Source organism: Coturnix japonica, chromosome 14 (genome assembly GCF_001577835.2).
Source record: "Coturnix japonica isolate 7356 chromosome 14, Coturnix japonica 2.1, whole genome shotgun sequence".
NCBI lineage: Eukaryota > Metazoa > Chordata > Aves > Galliformes > Phasianidae > Coturnix > Coturnix japonica.
In genome coordinates, this window is record NC_029529.1 from 11,359,209 (window position 1) to 11,378,636 (window position 19,428).

The 19,428-nt window shown below is 58.6% G+C and overlaps 2 protein-coding genes across 11 annotated transcripts in view; one reads left to right on the forward strand and one right to left on the reverse strand.

The window, feature by feature from the left end:
• C14H16orf71 (chromosome 14 C16orf71 homolog) overlaps positions 1–1,229 on the forward strand; it is a 57,776-nt gene extending 56,547 nt beyond the window's left edge. For all 8 annotated transcript variants that reach the window (XM_015877415.2, XM_015877416.2, XM_015877419.2 and 5 more), the window contains 2 exons: positions 174–243; positions 1,009–1,229. In XM_015877415.2, coding sequence (XP_015732901.1) covers positions 174–243; positions 1,009–1,086 — 148 coding nt within the window. In that variant the 3' untranslated portion in view covers positions 1,087–1,229. The remainder of the gene's footprint in view (positions 1–173; positions 244–1,008) is intronic.
• A 4,808-nt stretch (positions 1,230–6,037) lies between these two features.
• On the reverse strand, positions 6,038–18,082 carry SBK1 (SH3 domain binding kinase 1). 3 transcript variants are annotated; one of them, XM_015877440.2, is made up of 4 exons: positions 17,441–18,082; positions 8,804–9,006; positions 8,513–8,715; positions 6,038–7,847 (listed from the first exon to the last, which is right to left on the reverse strand). In XM_015877440.2, the coding sequence occupies exons 1-4, from the start codon at positions 17,500–17,502 to the stop codon at positions 7,059–7,061; spliced, it is 1,257 nt and encodes a 418-aa protein (XP_015732926.1). In that variant the 5' UTR covers positions 17,503–18,082; the 3' UTR covers positions 6,038–7,058. The 3 variants fall into 3 exon arrangements, with proteins under 3 accessions (XP_015732926.1, XP_015732927.1, XP_015732928.1); XM_015877441.2 differs by lacking the exon at positions 17,441–18,082 and adding an exon at positions 13,907–14,127; XM_015877442.2 differs by lacking the exon at positions 17,441–18,082 and adding an exon at positions 11,745–13,839.
• Between the last annotated feature and the right edge of the window lie 1,346 nt (positions 18,083–19,428).

Below are 19,428 nucleotides of genomic sequence, written 5' to 3' on the forward strand. Positions count from 1 at the left end.
TTATACAAAGCTTTGTAAAACCCGGGATTTAGCTGCGTAAAGAAGTTCAGTAACAGATGCCCACGGCCAGAGCTGCTGGCACTGAGCACAGCCCTGCCTAAAGCTGGGTCATCAGCAGTTCCAACAGCTTAGATGGCAAAATAACTCTGCCTTCTCTTTGTCTTTACCCCCAGTGTGTGCTGGCAGAAGCAGTCGGAGCTGGACGTGGCGCAACATCTCCTCTATCCCCAGAATGAGAAGCAGGCAAGTAGAGATGGTTATGGAATAGATGGACCTTTTGTGTCCCCGTGATGAATGAAGCTTGTTCAGGTGGGTTGGGTTTTAAAAGAAAATGTCATGTTTTGTGCCTGTGGAGGAGCAGCCCAGCTGGGCAGAGCTCAGACACTGAGCTGTGTCCTGGGGCAGAGCAGGCTGCAGTGCTGCTCCCTGGGGCTGCAGGAGGCACAGCAGTGAGCTGGGGTTCCCATCAAAGGGCCCTTTTGCTCCCAGGTGGGTTGGGAGGTCTCAGAGCCAGATCTGTGCTCTGGGCAATGGCTGTACCTCAAAAGGTGTCCCCGTGTTGGATCCTCTGATCTCTTGCTAATGGGTTTATGAAATGTCAGCCAGGCTTTCCAGGTTACAGCTAATGAGCAACACCATGATATCAGGCAAAGTTCAGAGGGTTAAGTGAACACGGGTTGCAAATCCTCATGGTTTGAATGGTGTTCAGTGGTGGGGCTGCACCATGGAAGAGAAAAGGAACTGCAGACTGACTGCCCACGTGGTCCGGGAATAGGAAATAGGGTGAGAATTCAGATTTCCAGCTGGAGGCTGTTTCGGTGTTGGCAGCTGTTGTACCTGGGCAGAGCAGCTCAGGTGGGACCCACCACCATTAGAGGGGCAGAAGAGAGGAGGTGACACCCCAAGGAGGAGTCACAGAACAGCTTGGGTGGGAAGGGACCTGCAGGGGAGTTCCTTTGCAACACACACAACTCATTGCTCTCCTCTTCCTTCTTCTCATCTCCCCAGGCTGAAGAGCTGCTCTGTTTTCTTTTTGACTCCCTGACATCTGACAGCATCTGCCGCATTGAATCCCAGAGCTGTTAGCTGCTGCTCACAGACCCCATGTAGCCCATGGGCCAGTGCCATTGCAAGGGGTATCTGTGCAGGTGGGCACAGAGCTGCCCCCAGCCCCCAGGAGCACCAGCATCCATTTGTCATTATAATAAATTCTGAAGCATCCTGTTGGATGAATGAGCGTGGTGAGGGGGCAGCGCCCAGGAACAAATCCTGCTGAACTACGGAGTGATTTCTAATGGAGTGCATTCATGATCTGCCTGTGTTTGTGGAGGATTCATCGGATTGGGTTTAGAATCAGGAGGTAAACACAGGGACAGAAGGTTCTCTGCTATCTCACTCTCAAGCGTATGGGTACTCTGTGTTCTGATGCTATCGTGGCCTTTGAACTGAAGACAGAACCCCAGTAAATGGCGTGGAGATAGAAGGAGGGAGGTTGGATCCCTTGGGAGATGAGTGTACCAGGCAGGGCCATTGAAGGAGGCTGGAAGCTGGGCAGCCTGGCATTCACATCCCTGCTCCCTGGCCCTGCTGCCGGCTGTGTGCCCACCCAGCTGCCCAGGCTGCATCCCCTGCAGAGAAGCTCCAGGGACCGTGTGCCAGCTGCCCCATCCCTCGGGGTCTGGGGAGCTGTTGTAACCCAAGCCTTGCTCTGCTCCTGCAGCTCAGTAAGTAGGTCATCTTGCTGCACTCCAGCGCGCTTCTGTCGTGCCTGCGAGCAGCACACGGCTTTGAAATGAATGAGAATGAAAAGGATGCTGAGGTGAACCCCCATCCGCAAACACAGCGGGAGCTGTGCCTCGATTTCCCAGTCATGAAACTGCCGCAGGAACCAGCACAGAAATGGGGCAGCACCAGGTGCATCCTTGGTCCTCATCTGAATGCCCAGCTGATGAATCTTGGCATGATGAACCAGCCCTCCATGCATGGAGCTGGGAAAACATCATCCTCCGGTACTTCACTAGATGCCGCCATCCCATAATGAGCTCAGCAGCCATTCCGGAGCACCCCACTGCTCTCTGGAGAGCTGCAGGGTTCCGTCCTGCTGCCCAGTGCCACAAACAGCCGCAGCTCAGCCGTCCTCCCTGCAAACTGCCCCAGGATCCACAGCACCTCGGAGCTGAGGAGTGAATTAAGGATGGCTGGGATGGGGAGAAAGGCAGATCCGATCGGAGATTGCCAGCTTTGCAGCTGGCTCCTACTTGCAAACAATCCATTTAGCTTATGAAAGCAAGGAACCGAGTACAAAACCCCTTAGATTGTTTGCTTCCGAGAGAAAGAAAAGAAAAGAAATGGAATTTAGATTAAAAATTATGCAGAATAGCGTGAATTGCCCACCCTCCCGTGCCTCCCCTCTAGCTGGAAAACCGGAGCTCATCAGGATTTGGCATTGTTCTGCTGCCAGCATGGAGCTGCCTCAATGGAGGAGATAACATAAGGGAGGTGGCACTCAGTGTTAACTCCTTCAGGCCCTGCAGGGCTGTGTCCCTTCCCCACCCTGCGCTGGGTGCGGGGAAGCAGAGCTCACACGTTGTCTCCTTCCATCATATCCATTCATCCCACCGGGGCCGCTCTGTGGCTTTAGATGATGTCTGGAGCCATCACGTGTGACTGTGACTATTCCAGCCCCTGAAGGAGGATAGGGGAGGCCTCAATATTAACACATAACCAGGGAGCGGTGCTCAGATGTTCCACTTCCACATCCCTTCTCAGCCCCAACTCAGCTGAATGGAGCAGCTCTGAGAGCAGGTGACACCTGGCATTGAAACTTGGGATGCCTGGATTTGGTTTGGGCTGGGATGATGTTTGGGGTTTTTTTAATGATTACATTATTCACCACAGCACCAGGGCTGTGTCCCACCCCCTCTCAGATCTCCGAGGGTCCCCGTGCTCACACAGAGCTCCCTGCCCAGCTCTGACCCTGCAGCACAGCTGTGCTGTTGCTCTGCTTGAAGCATCTGCACTATTTTAGGTCATCCTTGCTGCCGATTTCACATTGCGCTGCCAGCAGAGGTGGCCTGGAGGCACACACTGCCATGGCATTGCCTTCACCTGCTGGCTACATCCATCCACCCAGGGGCACTGCAGGATGCAGGGTACCACAGGGACGTGGCACAGCACAGACCTGCTGCTCCCTGCAGCATCCCCGGGGCTGCCACCTCCCCCAACAACCCGGGCTGAAGCCATGGGGTGGGCAGCGGCCCCTCTTCATCTCATCTCATCTCCCCACGGCATCGCGGCAGCAGGAGCTGCCGGTTAATTGGCCCTTGGCAATTCCCCACGGACAGGGACTGGAGGAGCACAAAGGGCGATTTGTCTGCAGGGCTGCGAGCTTTGATAAAGCAGGGCTGGGGATGACTCAGATGTGGGTAATTAAAGCAGCTGAGGCTCTGGTAGAGATATCGGCTCTGAGCTCCTTCAGCTGCTGGAACTGGGTCACGCTGAGCCCGGTGCTGGTATGGCCGTGATCCGATGGCACCGCTGCTCCCTGACCCTGAGAGCAGCCGAGTGCTCTGCTGGGTGCATGGATGGGGCTGGGGGCTGCATCCTGTGCTGCTGCTCTGGGCTGAGCTGCTGTACCTGGGACACTTCACTGGGTTGGCAGCAGGAAACGCAGGACCTCCATCCTTTAGTGAGAGCAGGGCAGGAGGGTGACCCAAAGGCTGCACCCACACTGGGCTGGTGGTGGCAGAGGGGCTGTGCAGCCCTCCCACCTCACCCATGAGCTTCTGTGCCAAAGTTTCTTTCTAGCACGGCACCTCCAGGGCTGCAAACAATTACCATCCACCTGAAGCTGTAGGTGTGTTCTGGATGTCTGTAAGCCCCCGAGGTGTTACAGACGGGGTACGAGCCGGGCCCACCAGCACCTCATTCACTGTTTATTAAATCCCCTGTTAATCTTTCAGACAAGGCCTTTATGAAGAAGCAGCAGCTGAGTGAGGAGCTCAGCTTCCCCCCATGCTGCAGCACCAGACAGCTGGGATGTGCTGCAGGGAGCCTGTATCTCCCAACCCATCCCCACAGCACCTCTATCCTAACCCCAGAACATCTTACAGTGTGTCCATAGGATCTCCCATCCCATCCCCATAGCATCTCCCCTGTCTCCCATCCCATCCCATCCCATCCCATCCCATCCGATCCCATCCCATCCCACCCCATCCCATCCCATCCCTGTAGAACCTCCCATCCCTTCCCATTTCATCTCCCATCCCATCCTGCAGCATCTCCCATCGGTGCTGACATCTCCCAGCTTCGCCAAGGCTGGGATGCAGCAGTTGCCATGGCAATATGGGAGGCCGATGGAGCTGGAGACCACAATTGAGATGTTCAGGCTGCAGGATTGGGGGGGGGGATGTGCTGGGGGTGCTCCTTTATCCCCTCATGCCTGCCCTGGTCCTCAATGCACCCCAAAACTGGTGAACCCCCCCAAAAAACCTATTGACAAAGCTCCAATTTGTTTCAGCCAAAGGATGCAAATGGAAAAAAATCTCCATTTTCTACTTTTTAGAGGAAAAATTTCTAAGCTCATATAATTGCAGCCAGGCTGGGGGTGCCAGCAGCCTCCTGTGTGCCTCCACCCTGCACCAAAACCCTCCTGAGCCCAAAGGGAACAGCAGCAGATCCTGGCACAGCCTGGGGATGTTCACAGGGCTGCTCCACGCATGGAGATGGGTAGGGATGATGGGATGGATGGGATGGATGGGATGATGGTGGATGGATGGATGGGATGGGATGGATGGATGGGGAATTGGATGGGATCGATGGTATGGATTGGGATGATTGGGATGGGGCGGATGGGATGGACTGGGATGGAATGGGATGGACTGGGATGGACTGGGATGGGGATGGATGGAGATGGGATGGATTGGGATGGATGGATGGGATGGGATGGGATGGATGGATGGATGGGATGGGGACGATGATGGGATGGGCATGTGATGGGATGGGATGGGATGGGATGGGATGGGATGGGATGGGATGGGATGGGAAGTTCAGCCTGCCACCAGCTGAAACTTCCCATGTGGGTGCTGGATTTGTCCCCACCTTGGGATGGGTTTTCATGCCCACTGCAGGCAGCTTGTCCCCACGGGGCTCTGACACCATCAGTGCAGCACCCAGCGGTGCAGAGAGCAGCAGAGCCCTGAGGACGGGCAGCCAAGCTCTGAGCAGCACAGCAGGGCACCAGGCTTTGGCAGCACCCAAAGGTGGGGGGCTCAGATCTCCAGCACCGTGAGTCACATTTCCTCCCAATACTGTTATTTCTGTAAGCTCCAGCAGCTGCATGAAGCACAGTGAGGGATCATTGCCCCGTGCTGCCATTCATCCCCCAGTCGGCCGAGATGTCAAAGTGCAGCTCTCCTCTCATCCGCACAGGGACACGAGGCTCCTTCCAGCCATGGCCTGTTGGCAGTGACACTGACTTCACAGAGAGTCGTGTTTTTAGCTGGATAAAAACAAGAAACTCCACAGCCAAGAACTGCTTCACCTGCCCCATGTGAGGGGGTGGGAGCAGCAGATGGTGGTGGATGTGCAGGGTTTGTGCCCACTCCCATTGTGGGGACAGTGGCATCAATGTGTCCGTGTGCCCCAACCCCCCCATGGCCCCTGCAGAATTCACCTCCTGGCTGGGTGCTGCCTTCATCCCTCCTCCTCCTCCTCCTCCTCTCCCCCACCCCGTTCTCATTTCCCCTAGAAGACTTTAATGAAATCTGCCCTTAATTAAATCCCCATTCATTTGCATAATTAGCAGGAAATTGAAATTAGCCGCCGACGTGGCTGGAATCCGCGCTGCGGTGAGGCGGTGCCATGAGGGCATCATCCCCACAGCCCCCCCATAACACTGCCCACCCCTTCACTTCCCCCCACAGCAAAAGCCCCCTCCACCACTCAGTGTGCTGCGGGCTTTGCGAACACTACATTGGTGTCTTTTGGTTTGGTTTGTTTTTAATGTATTCAGTTGCTTTTTGTTGTCGTTGTTGGGTTTTTTTTGTCTTTTTGACAGTGACAAACTGAGGTAACGTCTGTGACACTACAGCCTCTCCTACAGGAAGAAGATCCGGCACCCGGCGGCCGGGGGAACCCGAAATAAAAACCCGAAACCGAGCGGCACCGCGGCCATCGGCACCGGGGCTCCTTATCTACATTATTGCACGAAAGATCGGGGACGTGGAGGGACCTAAGGCAAAAAGGAGGACGAACCGCACCTAACATCTCTACATCTGTGCAGTGCTACTTCTACCACCAGACCTGGGCCCTGCGGGCAGGGGGGAGGACACAGGAACACAGGGACATGGGGGCACAGGGACATGGGGACAAGGGGACAGGGCAGCGGCGCCGGTGGTGGGGGCACGGGGGCGGTGGGACCCCACCTGCCTGGCGGCTGCTGTGTAAACTGCTGCTGCTTCAGGAGCGTGATAGCCCTTTGTGCGGTAGTTGGGGACCGGAGGGGACGGCGGCCTGGGAGTTCTCAGGGTGACCCTGTGGCTCCTGGCTTGCTGTCCCCCCCTGTCGGAGAGCATCGCTGCGGCCATCGCTCCGGGCAGGGAGGATGTGGTGACACACAGTGACACTTGCTACATCGTGGCAGGGAGCGGCCAGGGGGGTCCCCTCCATCCTGGCCCCCTCGTCCCCTCCTGGTGCCCAGAGTTGGTCAGGGGCCACCCTGAAGGCCTCCTCCAAGCGTGGGGTCATCGGCCTTTCCAGGATCCCCACACAGCCCTGTTGCGTTGTCATGGAGGACCTCTCCCCACAGCACCACAGGGGGGTCGTGGAGGGACAGCGAGGCCACCAGGATGGGGACAGTGGCACTGGCACCCCCCAGCTCCTGCCCCCTGGGCAAATGGTGGCACCGGCATCCTCGGTGCTACTGAGCGCAACCAGTTCTGTCCTCTTCTTGTTTCTGCGTACAAAGGCGCAGCCCCCAGCCCTGCAGCCACCCACAGCCCCTGCCAAGGGACGGGGATGGTGCTGCCGGGAGCAGGGCCATGCACTGCCCTGCGCCTTCAGACACAGATCTCAATCGCTGTGGCCAGCACCATCTGCCCCTTGCCCTTGTCCTGCCGGCCGTCTGTCCTGCCGGCCGGGCCGGACGAGGCTGCGCTGGGCTCTGGGCCGTTGAGCCGCGTGCCAGGGCCGTCGGTCAGGATGGTCCTCTTGAGCGGGGTGGGCGTGCAGGAGGCAGTGGCCTCGTGGCGGTGCGGCCCTGTGGGCAGCTTGTCCCCAGCGTGCTTGCGGGAGCGGTAGGAGGGCCGGCGGCGCACCTCGGCCATCAGGTCGTACTTGATGAAGTAGAAGACCTCCTTGACGGGGCAGCGCTTCTCGGGGTCGAGGGCCAGCAGGCGCTGGAACATGCGCAGCGCGCTGTCCGTGAAGCGCCGCCACTGCGAGGGCAGCCCTGCCAGGCGGCCCTTCTGCCACCGCACAAACTCCTCAAAGAAGGTGTCAGAAGCAGCCGCTGCCTCCCAGGGGAAGTTCCCAGTGAGGACACAGAAGATGAGCACCCCGAAGGCCCAGACGTCGATGCTGGTGTCCACGGCGAAGCCCTCGGCGCGGCCGGCCTGGCACACCTCGGGCGCCGTGTAGGGGATGGTGCCGCTGATGCGCTTCACTCGGCAGCCCACCTTGCGGGTCATGCCGAAGTCGGCCAGTTTGACGCGGCGGCAGTCGCGGTCAAAGAGCAGCACGTTGTCCAGCTTGACATCCCGATGCACCAGGGCTCGGCTGTGCATGAAATCCAATGCTTCGGCCAGCTGAGAGGCACAGCGCTTCACCATCACCTCGGGGAGCCCCACCTGCAGCCATGGGACACCGTCACTACATGCCGCCCCTGCACAGCCCACCCGTGTACCCCCCAGCTCTCTTTGCACCTTTCCCACTCACCGCCTGCCTCCTTCTTCCTGTCCCTATTACTTAAGGGGAAGAAAAGATACACAGTGACAGAAGAAAGCCACCGGGGCCAGCTGATGGGTCCCATGCCTTCTCGAGGACACGTGATGTGTCCCAGGCCACCATTTATGGGACCCAGATCATTTAGAGGATGTGTGGCACATCTCAGACCACCATGGGAAGGGTTATGGGTCCCAGGCAACAAGTTATGTGTCTTGGTCAACACCCAGAAGACTGGTTGCATGTCATCCAGGGGATGGACAAGCCATCACTTATGGGTCTGACAATTCCCATGGGATGAGTTATGGGTGTCATGCAACCAATGGGAAAGTTTATGCATCCCAGGCCACCTTGGGGATGAGCAATGGGTCCCAAGCCTGCTTTCAGGTACTGCACTATCTAGGTGTCAGCTTTCTGCTCACATACAGATGTGTGATCCCTTCATGTGTGGCTGTGCAAACACCAGGGCCCCTTCTTGTGCCACCAGCAATGTGCAAGCCTGGTCACAGTGGCTTTATTTGGGGGCACCAAGCCATTGTGTCCTAACCCCAGCACCCAGAACAGCTCTCACCTGTGGGGGGATGATGTCGAAGAGGTCCCCTCCTGGGGCGTACTCCTGAGCAAAGACGTAGCAGTCCTCTGTCTCGAAGACCACATCGAAGACCTTGATGATGAAGGGGCTGGAGGAGAGCGTGTTGGTGATGCTGAACTCTCGCAGGAAATTCTTCAGCTTTGTCTTGCTTTTGTTGACAAACTTCAGGGCCATCTTGGTGCCTGCAGTGGGCAGAGGACTGGCTGAGCCCATGGCACAGCTGATGGCAATGCACACCCATGTGCCACACCTGCCCCCCGCTCCCCTCACCTGTGCTTTTGTGGGACACCAGGTCCACCTTGCCATAGGTGCCCTTGCCGAGCTCGCGGATGAGGTCATAGTGTTTGTTGATGTCGGTGCCCGAGAGGGTGCGGATGGCCAATGACTGCATGTCTTCGGTGATGAGCGGCACCCCGCAGCACGCCAGCTTGCGCGACGGCTCCTGCTCGATCGATCCGGCACTCATGGCTGTGCTGCAAGGCAAAGGTGCGTCAGCTTCCACCTAGAGCTCCCAGCTCTCAGCATTGCCACTCTTTCCTCTCCATCATCCCTGAGCACCAACCCACTGCTCCAGGACCCCATCAAGCAAAGCTGAGCTCCCACTCCACACTGCTCTGCAGCCAAATCACCCTCTGAACCCCAAAAGCACAAATCCAGAGCCACATCCTGACCAACACCATGGGAACGCAGCCAAACCAACCCGCTGCCGACTCAGCACCACAGGGGTGGCTGCAGGAAGGGGATGGAGTGGCTGTGTTTTGTTTTGTAGCAGATTGACAAAACTCATGGGACAGCAGGCGGGCGGGTGCTGGTGTATATTTAGATTTTTAATGTGGAAAAATAAAACCACAACAAACTACTTAAAATATATCCCAGCGTCCTCGGGCCAAGTGTTGTGCCCAGGTCCCAGGAGAGGGGCTGAGCACCACACAGGGCCCCATAGGGCTGCATGGAGAGAACAGAGCCAACATAGAGGATGTGGATAAAGGGCATCAAGGGGCAATTCCAGAGGAGAGCAGAGCAGAGACCCCAATGCACAGTGACCAGCTCACCCATCCAAGCTGAGCCCCATCCCCACCCTTGTTTCTTTCCACTCTGGCCCTGCTGCCTCTCATCCCAGCTCTTTACTTATGCTTTTTTTTACTTTCTTGGGAAGTTGGGCAAAAAATAGAAAAGGAATTTAAACATCATGATGTTCCAAAAATGTAACGGCTTGACTCATACAATCTCCAAAGCTGCTCATCTCCATAGAGCTTTGTTGGCCTCATGGAAGAGGGGCACCATTTCGGTGTCTGGATCCTGGAGGTGGAGGTGGGTTAATGCAGGAGCAAAATGGATGCGGGACTAAAAACAGCTCACAACATCCTGCAAGAAGAACTGTGTCTGCACTTGAATTTACAATCCTGCTTGTTGATGTCTGTTAATTAACCTGTGTTGAAAGGCAATCATTCAAGCCAAACTTCTTTAAGGAAAAGAAAAAAACCCACAAACACAGAAAGAGGACAAAATGTGGGATGGATGGGAGATGGGAGAGCACACACAGAGAGCACAGTGGTTCAGCGTGCCATAAACTGCTGCCTTGAGCCCAGTCTCAGGGCCTGGATGTCTCAGGGTTTGTGCTGCAGAAACACCTGCAGCAGAAGGGGGCACTGGAAATGGGTGTCTGGGAACAGGGGCATCCCCAGGGATGGGAGACCCCAAGGATGGAGTGACCACAAGGATGGGGTGTCCTCAAGAACAGGTGTGACCCCAGGGACGGGGTGTCCCCAGGGATGTGGGTGCTGCCTGCATTGCTCCCAGTTTGGCCACAAAAGGCAGTTGGGATGGGGATGTGGAGCCAACACCATTCCTGGGAACACCCAACAGTGACGTCGGTTGGAGCACCAACACGCCCAGGCAGAAGGAATAAAAAAGGAAAGGCAGAAGTGTTCATTAGGAATGGAAATGCTTTGAAAACATGTTGGTTTCTATGCAAACAACCAGGGCAGCAGCGGGTACAGGGGTGAGGATGCGCTTCCATCCGGCTCAGCACAGAGATGAGGGTGGTGGGACTGAGTCCTGGCCATGTTCTGGGTGCTGGTGGGGCAGCAGCACAGCGCTGAGGTGAGCACTGTTGTGACATGAAGCCACAGCAGTGCCATAAGGACAGCAAAGCCACCGCCACTGCCACCGCTCCCCACCATGCGCTGCGGGCGGCTCACGCTGTCATCTGCGTGTCCTGAACCATTTCTCCTACTATTCAGACTAAAATTGCTCTGTGTTTAAGCTCGAGAACCATTTATCTCATTGAGTGAGGAGGATAATCCACCCACCGCTTCCTCGCTCCGTGGCATGTATTTATAGGCAGGCACTCATCTCCCGCCGGCAGCTGTCTCTGTGCTCCCCAGAGCTCTCCGGTCCCCACCATCCCCAGTGCCACCCGCTCGGCCGCTGGGCACATCAGCTCTGCCAACAACCAGGAGCTCAAGAGGAGCTCATTGAGAGGAACAGGGCTGCGAGAGGCGGCTGCATGGAGCGCTGACTGCTTGGGAATTGAGATGGGAAGGAGAAAATAACCCCCCGGCTGCACTGGGATAGGAGAACCTTTAAGAGGAGGAGCAGAGTGCGGTGGTGGGGCTTTAGGAAGGGAAGGCGCCTGGCAGGGCCGGGGGCTCTGCAGGACACAGAGTGAAGAATGAAAAACACACAGCAGCAAGAGGGAGTCCCCACACCCTGATGGAGGAAACTGAGGCACAAAGCAAGGAAGCGACTTCCTGAGGCCACACAATGTGCGGGGCCAGGACCAGCCCCGGGCGTCCCGGTTCTGCCTCTGCACTGAGCAACTAACGGCACCTTCCAGCACTGAGTGCCAGGATCAGCTCTCGTGCCCAGCCAGGCGTGGTGACACAGGGAGCTCCCAGCAGCAGGGGTAGGACGGGGTCCCCTCCCACCCCCCTGCATCCCATATGGAGCCTGTGGCTGGTGCAGCACATCCTGGAGCCCGGCCTGCGGGGAAGGATGCTGCGGAAGAGCTGGCAGCCAGCCCAGCACTCCATCCACACCATTGACTTTGCCGGAGATGTCGCTCCACAGGACACAGCTGGGGGGGCTCAGGGACAATTCCCACCGCACAGCTGGATCCTCACCCCACAGCCCCGCAGCAGCATCAAGGGCGAGCTGAGGAAACCGGAGCTCTGTGCTCATGCAGAAACAAGGAGACAGCAGATCTCACCTGTGCCTGGCGCAGCCCCGCTGCCACCGTCCCACCTGGCGATGTCCCCACGTCCTGCACTGCCCCAGCAATGCTCACACCATGGCTGGCTGCAGCCGATGCCGGCCCGCAGGCTCTCTGTGCACCATTGGCAGCTCTGCCACCTCCCAGCCCCGCTCTCGTGTGACCCCATTATGGGAACATCTCAGCGCCTCGCAGCTCCTCGATGCCGTGGGGAGCAGCGCAGCAGAGCTGCGTTATTAGCTGCCTTCCCTGGGGCACCAGGGCATTGCTGGAGTCAGGGACATCACAAGGGCACCTTTGCCTAATGAGGCCAATGGCGGCATGGGGATGCTCGGGGTGCCCGTGCTGGGGTCAGTGGTGTTGCAGGGTGAGAGACACTGAGCAAAGCCAGAAGGTGGCCAGAGCAGGGAAAAAGAACAGGGCTGAGCTGATGTCCTCGCTCCAGTCCTTCATTTTCCCAGTGCTGTCACGCAGGGATTGCAGACCCTGTGCCACACAGCCATGCCCTTCACCTGGACCACGTGCCGGCCAAGGGCAGCAGCTGGGGACAGCCAGGTGACATGGGAACACTGGCACAAGCATTGCTACAGCAGCAAAAGTATGGGGAGATGGCACATTGGGAGCTGCCCCATGTCCCAAAAGACAGGAGGAACAGCCCACAGCTGCTCCAGGGATGGAGGGTGGGCCATGCTGCCTCGTCCCCTTGTTCTCCACAACAGGGTTCCTGTCCCCATTCCAGCTCCATGCCCAGCAGCAGCCCTGAAGCCAGGATGGGCTCATGCCACACTGATGGAGCTGGAGTATACAGGATGCTGGCCCTTGGGAGAGGCCTTTGTCCCAGCACAGCCGTCCCAACAGCAGCATCCCCTGCAGCAGGAGCCATCTCCTGCCCTGTCCCATCCCTCCCTGCTGCTCCTCCGAGGTTCTCAGGCTGTGTTCCCTGCCCTTGTCTCTGAGCTCTCAGCCCTGTGAGCTTTTTCCCAGTAAAGGGGATGGTTTCGGTAGGACCTGTTCTCCTCCAACCTCTGGCTCCTCCCGCCTTCTCCCAGCCCCACCACTGGCACCATGCTTTGTGATTCCTTCACCATTTGATTGGTTTCATCAGCCTGTCGGCATCGCCCTCCCCAAACTCTCCCACTGGTGCCAGCAGTGCCTCACATTGTGGATCTGCAAAGAAAACGCCGCCAGCAGCACCCCCATGGCCCCACCGTGTCCCCACTCCTCTACACCCCAGGAGGGCAGTGGGGCCGTCACCTTGCTGCAAAAGCAGCTCTGTTGCTCGTGGTGCCCCATATCAGCCCCATCGAGTGGGTGCACCATGCAGAGCCCAGAGAAGGGAACTCACCTGGGCTGCAGGGCTGGGACGAGTGCAGGGCAGCGGCGTGCTGCTGGCTCATGGCGTCAAGGCTGTGCCTCCCCACACACTGTGCCCAAAGGTCCCCAGAGCCCCCAGCCCTGCACAGCGGCACGGTGCCCACCGGGCACTGGCTGAGCAAGGGGACGGCTGTGGGACGGATGAGGACACCGGGCTCTCGGCGGCTCCCAGTGCCCCCCATCGCATCCTCTCCCCATATCCAACCGCCCTGCACCACCGCATCGCTCCGTATTTCCAATAACCCCGTTCTCCCTCGTGTCCTCGGCGCGTCCCCGCGTGCCACCGGGCGGAACTCATCGCCCCCCGCCCCACCGCCCTTCCCCAGCGCCGGCTCCGGCCTCGCTCCTCCACGAACTCCGTTCCTCACGCTGCTCCCGAGCCCGGCCCCGAGTTCGGCCCCGCAGCCGCAGGGCAGCGCCGGGAGGGGATGCGGTGCAGGTGGAGACGGCACCGGGCGGGGTCCGCCCTGCGGGGAGTGGGACCCCACGCTGCGGGACCCCGAGCCCGATGGCAGCAAAGGGGGGGTGTCTCTCCGGGGCTGTGTCCCCACATCGCCCTCCCCCCCCCACCCCCTCGCTGCCAGGGGTCGCGCGTGGCTCTTCACCCCCCGCGCTCGGGTGATTTAATGGTGACGATGATGATTTTTATCAGGATTCTTTCGAAATGGCGCTTTCCCCACCTCCACCCGCTCCCCACCGCCTCGCCGTGCAGACAAAAGGGCCGCTCCGCCGCCCGCACAAAGGCGAGCACCGCTCCTCCCTTCTCCCCCCCCACCCCGCCTTACCGGGGGCAGCACGGAGCCGGGCTCGGTGGCGGATGGCGGCCGTCAGCCCCCAGCGCGGGGCCGCTCCGCCGGGTTCATCCCGCCGCTCCCGGGAGGAACGGAACCGGAGAGAGGAGCGGCGGCGGCGGTGGCGGCTGTTCCCCCCCCCGTAGCCCCCCGGTAGGGCAGAGCCGCTCCGCCCATAGCGCCGCCTTCGCCATCCACGCGGGGAGCGGGACACGCGTGGGGAAAATGAGTCCCGGCCGCGCCCCCCCCCGCGTGTCCCGCTCCCCTCCAGCGATGTCCCATCCCCATCATTGGTCCCACCCGCGGGGATAAGGGCGGGGGGTTTGACCCGACGATGAAAGGCACCGTGACCTTCCTCACGCCGCGCCCATCGCTGGGGATGGAATGGGTCCAGCATCGCCCCCCCCCTTCGCACCCATCCGCAGTGGGGCTGTCCCCTCTGTCCCCTCCCTGTGCCACCACCCCCCAGCTGCAGTGTTTGAAGCTGCGTCTCTGATCTCTCCAGCTGTCCCTATTTATAGCTATGGGCTGTTTCTAGGTCAGGTGCAAGGAGCGGCGCTGGAGGGAACCTGGATGGGTCCCCAGGACACATCACCTGCCCTGGGAGCAGTGGGGGACAAAGGGGGACAGCAGCATTAGAGGACAGGGAGCTCTGAGGGTGAAGCCATTTGCAGCCCCTTTGCATGTGGCTGAGCACATGGCACATCCTGCAGTGTTCTGCTGGAAAGGTGTCAGCTCCCTGAAGCTCTATGGGGCCCTATGGGGCTCTATAGGGCTCCGTGGGGCTCCATCCTTCCCATCAGACGCCACTTGGCAGCTGCAGACCTCGCTCCAGCACGTGGCAGGCATGTGGGTCACGCACAGATTGAATAAGAACAACAATAACACTCGCCATTATTTGCATCAAGCTCGTGGTCCTCAAAGCACTTAAAGAATATTAATAACTAATGAAAGGAGATGGTTCAAATGTGTTTGTCACCCAGTGCCATCCCAGACCACGTGAAAAGCCTGAGTGCCCCCAGGATTTGCCAGATTGCCCTGTGCCAGGATGCACTCAGTGGGAAAATGACCTGGAGAAGCAAATCACAGCTCTCCAGGAATGAATGGCTTCCCACATTGCTGCGAGCAGCACAAAGGGCTCAGGGAGATGAGGATGAGCTGGGGACATGCAGGGCCCCATGAGCTGCTGTTTGGGTCAGAGCTGTGTGTGCACCATGAATTAGGGACCAGCTTTGGGTCATGCATCCCCGAGTTGTGGTTGGAGGTGCTGTGAATGCCTCCCCTATTCCTTGAGAGGTTCGTTTCCAAGCATCTCTCACTGGCAAACCAGAAGCAGGAAGCCTCTCTCTGGATTCAGGGCTTGCTCATCCCCTCACCATCACTCAGTGCTGGGAGTGGCTCAGCCCAAAGCAAAGGTGCCACCATCGCTTCCGCACGCTGTCACGCCTCAGTGCCATGAGCTGAAACCTGCCCGGAGCTGGCACGGGAATGCTGGGAAGGAATGGAGAGAGGGAGGGAGGGAGGGAGGAATAGAGGGAGGGAGGAATGGAAGAAGGGAGGGAGGGAGAGAAGGGAGGGAGTGAAGCAGCGCAGGAGCGGAGCACGCCGGGAGCCGCAGAGGGAGCAGCTGGGGATGCGCTGTGTCCCTGGGAGATGCCAGTGCTGCCTCCCTGCTGCCCTGCGAGCTCTGCCCCAGCTCTGCCCCATCCAGCCCCTAACCCTGCTCTGCCCTGCTGGCAGCTGCCAAATCTCTGCTGCTCATCGTGTGGCCCGGATCCTTGTCATGACACAAAGGGGTCAGTGCCTTCTTAACCCCAAATGGCACCAGGAGGAGCAGGGTTGGGGCATGCTGGTGATCCCCCACCCCAGGGCTGCTGCTCCCAAGGTTCAGGAGGGGATGCAGCACACGCTGCCATGGGCTATGAACTGCTGTTCTGCTTTATGGTGAGGGCACACCGAGCTGCTGCCAGCGGCCATCGGGGTGCTGCCCCCTCTCCTACAGCCCCCAGGCCCTATCCGTGCTCCTGGGGGGTTATAGAAGCACCAGGGGGGTGGACCCCAAACAGCTGAGCAGGGGCACAGCCTTCTGCTCACTGCCCCCCTCGCTGGGGGGAGGGCATGAGGCCATCGGGGACACTTGCAGGCAGCTGAGGCAGCACTGACTGAAGCACAATGATGATGACAGAGGCTGATTTGAAAAGGAACAGTGTGTTCTTCTTTTGAGTGGGCTTCTGAAGCAAAGCAGAAGGGCTGTCTTCCCAGGGCAGGTGGGATCTGGGCTGTCTGGGGTCACGGCATCGTATTGCTCTCCCTTATCTGGGGGTGAGGCTGCAGACAGCTCCGCTCGCAGCCCGTTGCTCTGGCACCATCTAGCGAGGGCGATGGGACCGGCACTCATCGCCTGCACGGCGCTTTGGGGCCGGCGACACGGAGATGGAGCGGAAGCCCCATTAGTGCACACAGCAGCGCAGCACACCGCACTGACCCATCCACAGCCCGGGCGGGATGTCACCTCCATGTGCCGGATACGCTCAGCCCTAGCGCAGGTCAGGCTGTGAGATGGTACGTGGGGGGGTCTGAGGGCTGCTCTGTGCGCTCCTCCATCCAGCAGCCCCATGCCCACATCACCACTCCGCAGCCCTGGTGACCCACACGGTGCACCATCCCAGCACATGGGCTCATGACATCAGGTGAAGAACAGGATCGAAACACCATAATAAACCCAGCGTGCTGGTGGGAGGGACAGCCCCCTCGCAGCGTTCCCAGGATGGCATGTGCCCACTGAGGACAAGCCGCAGCCCTGCTGGTAGCCCTGCTCGTGGGATGTGGGATGGTGGCACAGGAGAGCAGCTGGTGGTGCCGGGAGGAGCAGCTGGGCACGGCATGTGCCGGTGTTCACACCTCGCATCCCTGCCGGCTGCCCGGCTAATTCAGGCACAGTGTGCTGCCTTGGCTGCCACTCAGCAACACGAGTGGGAGAGGACTTGGAGAGCCAGGAAGCAGCAGGGAGGGAAAGAGCAGAGTGCTGGCACTCATGGCTCTGCTTGGGGACTGTCCTGTAGTGCTGGGAGAAGGGCCACATTCAGGTTGAGATGGTGCAAGAGGACAGCACAAGGGTGCTGTGGCTGTCCCAAGGCTGGAGTTGACACACTGAGCACTATCCTGTGCATGGGGATGGATCCAGGGGGCACAGCAGTGCCAAGCTCAAATCCCACTGTCCTCAGAGCTCCCCAGGCTGCCAGGCACCCCAGCATCCTGCTCCTCCTGAGCAGCTGCAACCTGTTGGGATGTGGCGGAGCTGCCTCCCAACCAACAGCCCTGATCCCACTTGGCATGGCAAGGCAAAGCACAGCACGTGGCATGGCACAGCAAATGGCACAGCACATGGCACAGCACAGTGCCAAGGCACAGTACCCTCCGTCCAGGAGATGATGCATCTGCTCCTATGCAAACTTTGGGCTCAGCGGGTGGATCTCCATCAGCCACCATCCCCAACCCAGTCCCACGCCACATCCCCGCAGCACTGACCTGTGGAGGTGCAGGGGCTGCAGCTCCTCTTTCTGGAAGCAGACGAAGCAGAAGGAATCCATTGCTCAGCTCTGGTGGCCGCTGCACCTGGGTGAGGGGGACAGCAGGCCGGGCAGTGCCGGAGCTGTGTTGGCATCTTCCTCACTCTCAGCAGTGCCGCTGGTGGGGCTCACCCAGCCAGTGCCATGGTGCTGGGGAGACTCACACCACCAGGCTGAGCGCTGGGGCTGTTTGTTCACCATAAGAGGAGGCAGCTCTGGGCCAGGCGATGACCTGCATCCCTCTTGCACTGGTGCCCGATGCCATCCTGCCACCCATCTTGCAGTTGGCACCGGTGTTCAGCGTGCACATGCAGGGACCTGGAGTGGCATTGCTGAGCGTGAGGGCTCCAGTGGGGCAGGATGAGACCCCGTCTCAGCCCCACTATGCTTCCAAAGCCAAAGGATGCAGCTGCCCCTCTCTAGCACCCACGTGGCAGCCAGGTGCCAGGCACGGATCCCCAGCTCCGTCAGCACAGCAGTCGCAGTGCAGGGGCTCGTGGTGAGCAGGTGCTCGGTGTGTCCATGGAGGAAAGTTGTGTCACAAGGAGCCGTGGCTGCACAGGACCGGTCGGTCTCACAGCAGAGCCGCCGCTCGCTCTGGCAGATCAGCAGCGTGTGGGTATTAATAGCTCCAGAGCCATGCGGTGAGGCTGGGAATTAACTCCTCAGCTGCCGGCCCAGCCCGGTGCCATGGGGGCCCACCAGCGCTGCAGCTGAGACCTGGCAAACTCATCAGTGCAGTGCCAGGAGCCAGCCTGAACCTGATGCCCTACCCCTGGGGCAGCTCCCTGCGGAAGGCAATGGAAGGACATGGAGTTTGTCCAGCCCGGCCATCAGATTCGTCATCATTCCCTGGGAGTTATTCAGCTCTTTGGTCTGGTTGCGGCACATCTATCCCAGCCACTCCCACCCTAATGGCAAACATCGATGGGTTTTTAACTTCTCATGGCCGGAAAGATCCCAGCCACGCTGTGCTGAGGGGAGGCTGCTCCCATTGAGCACTCTGAGCCTTGTCCTTGATGCAGAGTTCCCCAGGACCAAACCCAGAGGGCAGCTGTCCCTAACCCACACCCATCACCTCCATCAGTGCCCCCTTAGGGGCCCAATATCAGCATCCCACAGGTGTTACCAGGAGCCCCTCTGCATCCCCAGGGCCCTGGCACCCACCCAGGCACTCACTCACTCACAGCAGCATGAGGAAAATGTTAAAATTTAATGCCCTGACTAATGGGCTGAGCAGAGAGGAGAAGGAACATGGAGGGAAGAGCTGCTCTCCCAGGGAAGGGAAGGGGCAATGGTACCCAGCTCCTAATGACTGCTGGAGGGTATTTGCACTCAGAGCCTTTACCTGCTGTGTTTTTTAATAGCTTGCTCAATGAACAAATTGCTCCTTGCCAAGCACTTAGGACACACAGGGCATGGTTGGGCCACACAAAACTTCCCCTCGTGTTTCAATGTTGCTTTATGGTACTTATAAAAAGATGGTTTAACCCTTGCCATGAAGTCACGCCAGGTGGAAGCGCTCATTGGTACGTGGCACTCAGAATGAGTTACAGCTCAGTTTGTGGCAGAAGCAATAAAACAAGATGGAAACACAGATACATGGCTGGGTCAGCTCGGAGGCAAAACACAAGCTCTGCAAAACTGGAAAGAAGCAATTAAACACAATGAATATTTGGGCTGGAATTAAGGCTGGAGCTGCACAGGGTGTTATGACAAAAGGCTTCAAATTGAGTGTCATTGTGTTCCTGTGCCTATCAGAACAAAGATAACCAAGGGATAAACCATTAGATGTTCACTAATTCTTTTCCCTTGGCCTCCCAATGTAGATCTTTCTTTCTTCTCACCACAGAATTCTTGGTGGCTTTTCCCACATTGGGTTGATGAGAGCAAAATCTCATTAGGAAACAGAAGGAGCCCCACATTGAAACACAGAAGCTGGAGTGG